The sequence below is a fragment of the Hydra vulgaris genome, chromosome 06 (genome assembly GCF_038396675.1).
Source record: "Hydra vulgaris chromosome 06, alternate assembly HydraT2T_AEP".
NCBI lineage: Eukaryota > Metazoa > Cnidaria > Hydrozoa > Anthoathecata > Hydridae > Hydra > Hydra vulgaris.
Window position 1 is genome coordinate 28,512,501 of NC_088925.1, and position 11,610 is coordinate 28,524,110.

The window sequence follows — 11,610 nt, forward strand, 5'->3', positions numbered from 1 at the left end:
GATATAAAACATGTTAGAAAACCATACCATTCTGAAATCCAAAAAAAAATTTCAAAGGACCTGCTGCAGAAAGTCGTATGATAATTTTGTTTCTAAAAATGTCTGTAATATTGAAGATGAAGCTTATGTCAGTTAAGGTCATTAGCAAATTCCTGGTGCTGTCTGTTATATTGCTAAATATAGAGAAAAAGAAGATAAAAAATTCAAATACGTAAAACATAATAAATTTGCTTAAAAAGCCTTGATTTGGCAAGCTATTTGCATTTGTGGCTAAAAATTAGCACACAAAGTATTTCTAGTTAAATTTTTGTTAAAGTGTGTTTACAAATATCTCATTTACCTCTCATTAAATCATGCTAGTAGACATGTTTTGGTCTGTTTTATCATCAATTCATTATAGTAAACTGGCTATGGAATCATGAAAATATGAACTTATAGTAAACTATGGGATGGTATGAACAAAGTAATGTGAAAGTTATGTCTAAAACAGCAAGTTCTCGAAACCGCCCAAAAGTTATTGAAAAGTACTTAGCAACTATTAAATGAGAAGTTAACAAAAAACTACACAGAAATGTTAAAGATTTGAAAATATCATTTAAAAAAAGCTTCAAATATTTTGATTATTGTTTTGCCCGCAAGCTTATGGGTACCACCAAAGTTGAAGTTTTATTAGATGTCCACAGGAATAAATTAATTTCTTCAAAATATTTAATTTTCTTATACAAATGTAACAAAATTATTATTGATTACTAACAAAATTAGTTTTGATGATTATTACTGAGTTTTGATGATTATTACTTAGTTCTGATGATTATTACTTAGTTCTGATGATTATTACTTAGTTCTGATGATTATTACTTAGTTCTGATGATTATTACTTAGTTCTGAATTGAAAATGATGAGTACTTTTTTTTAGTAGTTTTTCAACTTACACACACAAGGTGAATATATATTTAAAGCTAAATTTTGTTGCTAGTTTATATAAAAAAAGAAATTATTTTTTAATTTAAATTTAGAATTTTTTCTAATGACTTTAGTTGAATCAATGTATAAAAAAAAACACAGTCTAAGTCATAAAAACTATATATTTTCCGGGAACGAGAAAAAACTTATTAAATCCAAAATTATTACTTTAATAAGTTCAAAAAAAATCTGGGTGCTTTTTGACACCTTTAAATATTAGATTTGTTAAAATATATACCAAAGTTTGTGATATATATATATATGTGTTATACATAGTTAAAGTTGTCTGACTTAGAACCTTTTTGTTTACATGTGTTAATGATAATAACAAAAAGTCTTTTATATATTTATTCATTTTTTGTACAAAAAACTATTAAAAATCAAAGGTCAAATTGTTAGACATATTAAATCACACAATGTAGAAAAGGACTGATCACAAAGCCTTTGTCAGACACCTCACTGGATATTATGTTCCTCTTCCCCGTCATTCGCCTCGTTGGTTGTTGGCCAGTTCATGAGTTCATCATAAAAACCACTGAACTCATCTGGAACATATTGCATTAGCTTCCTAATATCCTGCAGTTTCACTCTTTTTATCGGAATGTTACCCAATGGGTAGCAAACATTTTGCGGAAACTCGACGATGCGATTGATGACTTGAGACACCTTGTAAGTTTGGACCATCAGCCCATCAATTAGTGGCCTACAGACAATTACACCTGAAGAAGTCCCATAAGTGAAGTGCATTAGAGAACTTATTCCAAAACTTATCCTTAGCAGGAACTTTCTTTTCCCATGTTTCTTCCGAAATGCAAGATTTTTTGTAGAATGTTGGCCACCACTTTTGAAAATCTACAATATCTTCTGTTGCGACTTCTTCAACAGTAAACTTTCCAGTGTTACTAGAAGTAATGATAAGTTCAGTTATCTGGTGAACAGTGTACACCCTGTCATACCTTTTCAGTTTTCTTTTTATTACAGACATTAGGTAATTGACAATAGACAATAGGTATTAGAGGAGCAGACATTAGGTACACAAAAGAACGCACCTCATCAGGGCTTTTTCTGGCTGTGCCTTCATGGTACACATAAACATGATCTTTGTTGCATTTCACATCGTGAATAGAGAATAGGTTAACAGATAGTTGTCTGAGGTAAAAGGTTTCCTGGACTGGTATCATCGGTAAAAGGATATTCTGCATGTAGTCAAATACAATTGCTAAGACATGCGGTTCATTTTGTTTTGTTTCCGGGTTGCTTTCATTTTGGAGTTTGTTGTAAAACTTTTTCGATCGACTTTTGTGCAGCATCAGTTCCGCTGCAGCATTTCTCTTTGCTGCATCACTGAGATGAGGGCTTCGTAATTTTAAATTAAGCTCCTCACAGGTGCAACAATCTGGGGACGGCCAAATCTTAACGTAAAGTTGTCCTTAAAGTAGCCTAGAAAAAATTTGTAGCTTCATTTTGCTTCAGGATGACATTTAGTCTAGCATAATAGACATTTAGTCTAGACATTTAGTCTAGCATAATAGATAATTGATAGTTTTACCAGCATATTTGCTCTGTTTCACCGGATAACTTTCCATATGTTCTCTTATCAGAAGTCTTACATTGCCCCTGACTGCATTCGTTCCTAATTTTTTCCCTCGAAGGTCCTTTGGTGATTTTCCAAATACCAACAGGGAGCGCAATCGTCGAATATGACTAATTTTTATACCATAAAGGCTTTTAAAGGCATCCACACATACCTTTTATTTGGCATCCCCCACCAAAACCACGTATGTAAATGAAAAGTCATGAGCTACTCTTCCTTTGGCACCTTCCTTTCTGGGTAGGTGAGTTTTCGCCTTCTTGCTTGTAATCAATGATTGTAGAAACACATCTTGCTCGTTCTTAGTCTCTAATGATCTCATGCGTGTGAAGATCTCATCGCTCTGGTTTTTTAGACATTCCGTACATTTCTTAAAGCATCTGAAAGTAAAATATCTCATTAGATTATACTGATATAAATGTTCGAAGTAGGCCTAAATGCTATAGCCAAACTCTAAAAAATGATGTTTGAGTAATTTGGCTATAGCATTTGGCTACTGTTTAAGGTCAATTCGCTAGCCTAAATGGAACTATATGGAACGTGTTGGATTAGTTTTGTCTAAGATGTTTTTATGAAAACATGTTGCATGATATGCTATGATAGGCCTAAACAAATTGTAAAAGGCTAATTGGGTATTGAAATTGCAATACAAATCTCACCTGCAATCAGTTCCAACAGTAGTAGCAGGTACAGTTCTTCCTTTGTAGTCAGTGTACTCTTTACCTTTCACTCTAGCTTCTTTAACAACATTCCTTTTCCACGTAGCCTCATTTTTACCTTTCTTCCGCTGCTAATACTAGGTTCTTCATCCATTATAAGTCTTTTTCATTAAAACAACGAGATGAATAATAAAATAAGCCTAAATAACCTCAAACTTGTGACCAAAACAAAACAAAAATTGGATTAAAATTATCTGACAGTTGCCAGCAGAACAAAGCTGGTTTTGTCAGTGCTGCCAACAAAAACCTTTTAAGTCACTGACCTAGAACCTTTTAGTTTACAGACAATATTTCAGCTCTCTATTCAATGTGTACGGAGAGGTCTGACTTGTTTTACTATACAATGGTGGAACTGTCTTCAAAAAACAAATATTCATCAAAAAGTCAAATATTAAAAAAAAATGAATTAGAACGTTTTTGTATACATTGATTCAGTTAAAAGTAATGCATTAGGGAGGTAATAAAAATAATGCATTAGGGGGTAATAAAGATAATGCATTAGGGGGTAATGCATTATCTTTATTACCCCCTAATGCATTTTTTGTTTATTTTGACTTTCAACTAAGTTTATACTCATGGAACATCCTACTCTAGAGCTATTTATTGCAGTTTAAAAATAACCAACTAACCATTATTGTTTTCCTAATAAAATGTCAAACATTTTCATAAAATCATGGACAAGAAAGTTCATAAGTTCATTTATTTGAGTGCATTAGATCAAAGTATTTTTATTGCTTATAATCCCACACTTTTTAAATCTATTGTTTAAATGTTATTTAGCAAACAATCAAAAATAGAGTTATAGTTGGTTACTTTTTTCGATAATTTTTTTTTAAATTAAAACAAGTGCTAAAAGCTCTAAAATAAAGTCAAAATGCTATAAAAAATTTTTAGATGGTTTTTTAATAAAAAATGTTTAATAGAGATGTTTTAATATCTGTTACTTATTTAATAGATTGCAATAGAATGGTTGTATTGCAGTAGAATGGTTGTATTGCAGTAGAAAAGTTGTATTGCAGTAGAACAGTTGTATTGCAGCAGAACAGTTGTATTGCAGCAGAACAGTTGTATTGCAGTAGAATAGTTGTACAAATCAAATATTTATTTTTATGTTCTATCAGTTATTAAGTTTTACATTCTACATCAAAATGTATGTTTAAGAAAACATTTTTAAAAAATATGTTTTAAATATATATTATGTTTTAAGATATAAAATATGTAATTATAAAATATGTTTTAAAATATATATTAAAAAATAAATTTTTCTCATTTAAAATAAACATTGTACCTTAATTCAAGATAAAGATATTACCATTGCATTCAAAGTCAAGATATGTAAATTAACATTGTATATTAAGTCAAGTTAGGCAAGTAACTTACTTATGGATAATTCAAGGATGATGTTAATAAGTTTGAGGTTTGTTGTAAACGCCAATTGATTTAGTTAAAAGAGTTTTAGTATGATATAGTATTAAATTTCTAGTGTGATCACCTCTTTGACCCTGATAACACAGATGACCCTAATTGAAAGATGATTGGTCAAACCCATTCATTGCAATCTTTAGATCCCTTTTCATCAATACCAATTTTTTATATCTTCTTTATTATTTCTAACACTAATAAATCTGGAAAATCATAAGTTCTAGATGGCTTCACTTCTTATCTGACTTAATTGAAAATTGTTTCCTCCTGTTGTAGGTTTTTTATTTTTCATCAAGTCACCAACAACAAAAATTTCTTTTAACAAAAATTTAACTTATTCGTCTAGTTTTCTTCCCAGCACTTCAACTCTTTTTTCAACTCTTTGGAACTCTCTCCCATCTTCAAGTTTCATAGGCATTCACCTATAAAAGTAAATAAAAAAATTAAAAAAGAATTAGAAATTCAGCTTCCCCTCTCCTTTTTTCTAAATGAAGCCTTGCTCTTTGCAGGCTCATTTAGAAGCAAACCTTTTTGTCTTACATTTTTTATATTAGATTTTAGTTTTATAAATCAATATTCTGATAAATATTTTTTATTTCAGCATTAGACTATTGACATTTAAACTTTTATTGAATCATAATTATTTTGAAATAATAATACAATATATATTGACAGTTTTGAAAATTTTACAAAATAATTCTAGAGTAATACTGATTTAAAGGTCCGGTTCATTCGCAAAAAGTCTTACCTGTTTACATTTATTTGGTAGCCTTTTTATTTAGGTAAACCTCTATGACTGTGAATGTATGTATGGACCTTTTTATTAAATTATAATCTTTTTTTTTTTTTAGATAAAATAGTAAAGTTGTTCATTACTTTATTATGTACATTATAAATATTTTAGTTTCTTATAAAAATTAAACATATATATAGTTCGCTTTATTCAGTTTAAAAAAAACTAACGAGTAATATTATCATAAAATTTCAAAATGGCCTTACAATTTGATACTTAAAAATCACAAATCACCATAAAAGATAAGATGTATAAATTTTATAACCTCCTATTTGTTTTTTAACGTTTTACAGACATAGAAATTGGGTAAAATTATAAAAAAAGATGCAGTCTTAAATTCGTTTACAACTTTTTCTATTTTATGTTTTTTTATTTTATTCTACTTTAAACAATGGTTTAAAAAAACCTAAAGTAAAAATAAATTCAACTTATAATTTCTAAAAAAGAAACAGTGATAAATTTTTTTTCACAAATATCTTTAAATTTTGATAAGCTTTATGATTTCTGACCTAGCAAAGTTTTATGATTTGTACAACCTTGCAAAGTAGTCATTTGGTATTATATAGAACATTTATCTTTGTTTCTTTTTTAGAAATTATAAGTTAAAGTTATTTTTCTTTTTTTCGTATGCTAGAGGAAAGTAAGTTCATTTTTAGATTGGTGGTTTTACATTCACATGATGATCTAAGTTTATTCAATTACTTTTTTATAAGGAAAAGTGCATTTTGATATTATTTAGGCAGTAAAAACATAATTCCCATAAGTTTTTTTTTTTTCTTCAGGTCAAAATCATTTTTTTAAATAAGCTTTGACCAAAACTTATTATACAAAAACATATTTTTTGTAAATGTTGCAGATTGAAGATGCAACGAATAGTTTTTTTTCCAAATACTGAATATTCAACTAGGCTATCAACCAAAATTTCAATTATTCGACGTCACCTGATAATTGTTTCATCTAATTGTTACTTATAATGTGTATATCTTAAAAAGTACAACCGTTTGCAATTTAATTGCAAATGCAATTGATTTTTACATGAAAATTTCTTTCCTAAATCGGACATCAGACCTTTTCTAGTGGTGGTCAGCAAATACAAAACAGTATCTAAACTTAACAAATTTGATTTATTTATCATTTCCCGGTAGCAGCCTATACAGTGAGCGGTTATTTTCTGAAGCAGGTATAGTTTATTAGGGAAAGTGAAATCGCTTGTTATCAACAAATGCTGAAAAAATTGATTTCATTCTTCTTAACTTACCATTTATGGATTTTAAGTATTAAAGATGTTATTGTTAAAAGAAGAAAATATTTTGAGTATTTTTTTTTTTTTTTATCTTCATGATTTGGTATTTGGTTGAATTCATAGCACCTCTAATAAAAATATTGTAAATATATCATATACATATAAATTATTATTATTATTTTTTTAACTTGACCTTTTTTTAATTAAATCTTGCATGAAATATTTATTTTTTAGGTGCAAAAAATTGACCCTGAAAATGATATTACACATGAGCCAGGTATTTCGTTTTTTTATTAATGGTCATATAGAAAAAGTATATTTATATAAACAGAGAAACAATGTAATGCTGATCAAAAAATCAAATTGTTAATGTATATAATTATTATATGTTATTATATAGTCAAGTTAAAAGCAATATATATGTAAACAAACATATATATACTATAAATGTTTGTTTAAAATAAACAAAAACATTATATAGTTACAATAAAAAAACCTTAATAGCTTATACTGATTACTTATGCTGATTTACCTTCTTTTTTTTTAATCTTGATATAATTTGTTTTTTTGTTTTGTTTTAATTTTTCATTGTTAAAAATTAGATTTAATTCGAAACTAAAGTTCCTGTGATTTGATTTTTGTCGTATTGATTATACATCAATGTATATTAAATAGATATGCACTATGTATTTTTGACAAAAATATTTATAATTATGTAGTTATATCACGCGCGCGTGTGTTAATTTGATTTGAATATTACTTCAAACGTTTTATAATTGATTCAAAACGACCTTTTTATACCTTAAACTTGTTTTCATTTCAAGTTTGTTTTTTTTCCAGAAATATTTCACACAAACGTTGTTTTTTAGATGACTTCATTATTCCTGGTATAATCCAGGGATTTGTGTTTTTTAGATAACACGTGTGTATTTTAGAGAATTTTTATACTTAGAAAAAAGTGAACTTTTCCAAATTGACTTTAATTTAAATTTTTTTTGTAGTAAAATCTCGAACTTTAGAAGAAGGTTTCAAAGGTACTTTAAATATTGTTACATTAAGTTAAAATTTGTTTAAGTTATTATATTTTTTTGCGCTTGTGTTAAAACAATTATTTGCTCTTATGTTAACTGAGGCGTACGTTTGATCATCAATTGGTTTTGCTGCTTTTGTCCTTTTGAAGAAAAAAATTCTTACATTAACTGTTGTATTAAAAATTTTAACTAAATGGGAAGTTTGGTTGAATAAATAATTAGGGCACTTATAAAATTATAAATGACATTTGACTGAGTGGTGAAGCGGTAAATCTGAATGACTGTTAGACTTTGTTTATACCCCCGTTACACCCCTCATAGTGTTATGCTTAATTTGTCTATTACGTTGTATTTAAATGTGGTGTTTACATTATGTAAGGCTTTGTTTTATCTTTTTTTTTATTTATTTTTATTTTAAAAAATGCTTATTTTCGAATTTTCCCTGTTCGTTTTGAAAACAAAAAAATTTTTGTTGTGGCTTTGCATTTTGCAATTATGCCTCTCTTCCTTTTTTTTTTCTATGCATTTACACTTTTATTAAATGTTATTTAAAAGTAATTATATATAATAACGATTCTTTGTTTTTAACCAGGTACAAGTTTGCTTAGTGGTTTGTAATACCGTTTAGTGTTTCATCAGTGGACGAAGTTACTATTTATTCACAAATAAAAAAAGTTTGCTTGCTAAAACGTTGCTGTTTTTTTTTCCATGATAATATTTATAAGTTAAGATATTATTTTTATGCACAAGTTTTTTTTTTCTGTAGCATAAGATTATGTAGCGATCTTCGCTACAGATTTTTTGATTTTGATTGCTACAGATTTTATTTTGTTCTCGATATTAAAAAGATTGTTTTTGCATTGCATGTCGTTTATATAGTTTTAGAAATTAGTATTTTTATTGGACAATAAAAATTCAATTAAACCCTATTTAAATTTTTAAAAAGATTTTATTTAATTTGCGGAACAGGGTTTGTTTATCGCCAAATTGGTCTAATAGACGATTTTAAAAAATGGTTTTACATTTATAAAATAATTAAATTCAGATTATGAAGAAAGTTTTTAACATTGTATGAAAGATTGCGTGATTTATTCTGATTGGCTGGTATATTGGAAAAAATATTTGATATGCGAGTGGTTATCTTAATGAGGAGCTACTGCCTTTTTTTTGGCAGTAGTTATTCATTAATACAGTAAAATCGTTTATATTTAAGTTTTCTTGATTAACTCTTTTAACAGTTTAATGTTAAACCCAGTGAGAACAATCTAGTTCAAAATTAAAAGTAGCGTTGAAAATTTGTTTCGCATTCCATCTGTATTAGGTGCTGTGATTGTGGAACAATAATTATTAATAATAATTATTGTTCCGCAATCGCAGCACCTAATACAAATGGAATGATAAGAGGTAGCTTGTAATAATAAATTATTACAAGCTACCTCTTTCAAAAAGAGGTAGCTTGTAATAATGGCTCAATTTTTTGCAAAGCCTCCTTATTTGGCATAGGTATAAACATACTTAAGTTTGGAGTTTGCACAATGTGTGAAAGTGTCCTATTAGGAACATCAAAAAATCCTGCGAGCGCTCATGCATGTGTGTGCATAGAGAGAAACTATACCCTCTACTCCCTATACCATACACCTTTTTATGTTGGCAAGCTAGGACCCTTTAGACCCTTTAGTTTTAATTTTTCTATTAATTAACTGGTTAATTATTATAATTTAGAAAATCGAAGTACGTACTTTTAAATCGAACCCCCCTCCCCATACGCTTTCGTACGCTTTTTGAAGACTTCTCCTTATGAGCGTACGTACTTTATAGACAACCCCTTATTGCGGCAAAAAGTACAAAAATGGGAGGTGATTATGCACGTACTGTACAACATACGGATATTCTCAATTACAATGTTACACGTTCTTACGCTTTAATTTATACAACTTTCATGTTCTCAATTACATCTTGAAAAGGTTATAAAAGATTGGGAAGAACCCATATAATGAAAAAATTTCTAGTAGTAGCTAAAATGGTATCTCATTTCTAAAAATGCAATTAACGAAGCTTTGCATTCTGTGAAGTAAATCTAAAGACTAACCCAACGTTTGTTGGAGGTATTAACGTTAATAGGGCTGCAATTGTTGTTGAAATTGAAGAATCAAGGTTTTCTATTGAAAATATCATTGCAGACAATTGTAAACAGATCATTGGGTATTTTGTAGTATTAAAAGGGTTTTGCAAAAGTGTTTTTCGGAAGAAATTCCAAATCGATATGCAGATAGAATTCATACTACAAGTTATTTTGACTGAAACTCATATCGTTTCAGATAAATGAGCATTTAATGCTGGAATAGAAAATCTACACAAAATCTATTCCCATCTATTTTTCATCTATAAACGTAACTTTGTAAATCCAACTCAAACGAAACTCATACTCAAAACATTTTAAAATTTCTGGGTGTGTATAAAGCGCAAACTGTGACAACTTAAAACTCACGAAGATTTGTTTTTTTTTTACATCTGCGTGAGCTTATGCGGTCTTAAAATTATTAAAAAAATTGATATAAATAAGTGTAGTTTAATCTTTTTATTTAAATAAATATAATTTTAATTTATGTAGCCGTCACTAAAAAAAAAACTCTCTTTCAATAGCTTGCAAGTTTTGAAATAAATCGTATTTTGCATGTTGAATTTTACTGTTAAAACTAGCAGCCAGTTTTGGTTATTGGGATTTTGTATCCAATAACCTATGGAAACAGCTAGTAACTACTTGTAATAATGGCTCTATCGCATTATCTAGAGTACAACACGTGGCAAAATTTTCTAATTGTTTCGTAATTTAACATAATTGCTTTTATTTCATACTCAAACTTTCGTAAAATAGTTAAGTTATTCGTTAGAAATTGAGTAAAAATCCATTATCATGTCTCACACTATCTTGTTGACCAGACGGAAGAGATTTTTCATGTTTCAGATGACGCATTCAGTATTGTAAAAACTCTAAACTTAAGTATGTTTGTATTTAAATTAAATAAGAATGTTTTACATTGTAATTGGAGCCTGAAAACACTCCAAAATGTTTGCTTCGCCTGCCTCAAATGTAAGAGTAAAAAATCAATATTTTTTTTACTCTATTTTAAAATAACATTTAGAAAGCAATGGTTATTCTATAAACGAGTATTTTAACGAATATTCGTGAAACAGTTACGAATATTCTTTTTGTTTTTATTTTAATCGTTGAACGATTACTGAACAAATAATAATAATTCTATTAACAAATAGATGTTTTAAAAATATTCGTTAAACAAATATATTTGTTCCCACTTATTTGTTGAATGAATAAATAATTGTTCAGCAAATAAGCGTTAGCAAACACATTCATTTAACAAATATATTGAAATTTTTTAGTATATCGGCCATTAAGTTTACAAAATGTTGTTGATTTAGCTAAGCTTATTGATGCATTAAAAACAAAAATAAAAAAAAAGGTTTTTAGTTTATAATAGCTATATATTATTAATTCTATCTTTCGTACATATTATTTTATTTTTTATCCTTATCGTTTTCATACATAAAACAGATGAGATTCTCCATATCATTCGTGTTTTCTTTCATAAAAACCATTATTTCAATATTATCAAGGCAAAGACAAGGGCGGATCCAGTCCATTTCTTACGGGGGACGGGTGCAATTTTAAATAGTAAGGAAGGGGTAAATTTTCAGATTTAATGATTTGTAAGCAAGCAATCACGCAATTTTGAATTTGCACCATATAATTTTATTAATATTGTAATTTTATTTAGACAGCCTAACTATATTATTTACGTTTTCAAACAGCTTGCTGTGTTTTATATATA

General features: G+C 28.1%; 1 protein-coding gene across 3 annotated transcripts in view; it reads left to right on the plus strand.

The window, feature by feature from the left end:
• The window catches only part of LOC100197103 (ubiquitin carboxyl-terminal hydrolase 48), an 89,922-nt gene extending 81,471 nt beyond the window's left edge, over nt 1-8,451 (plus strand). For all 3 annotated transcript variants that reach the window (XM_065799798.1, XM_065799797.1, XM_065799796.1), the window contains 3 exons: nt 6,966-7,008; nt 7,733-7,765; nt 8,355-8,451. In XM_065799798.1, the coding sequence (XP_065655870.1) occupies nt 6,966-7,008; nt 7,733-7,765; nt 8,355-8,380 (102 nt within the window). In that variant the 3' untranslated portion in view covers nt 8,381-8,451. The remainder of the gene's footprint in view (nt 1-6,965; nt 7,009-7,732; nt 7,766-8,354) is intronic.
• The last annotated feature ends 3,159 nt before the right edge of the window (nt 8,452-11,610 follow it).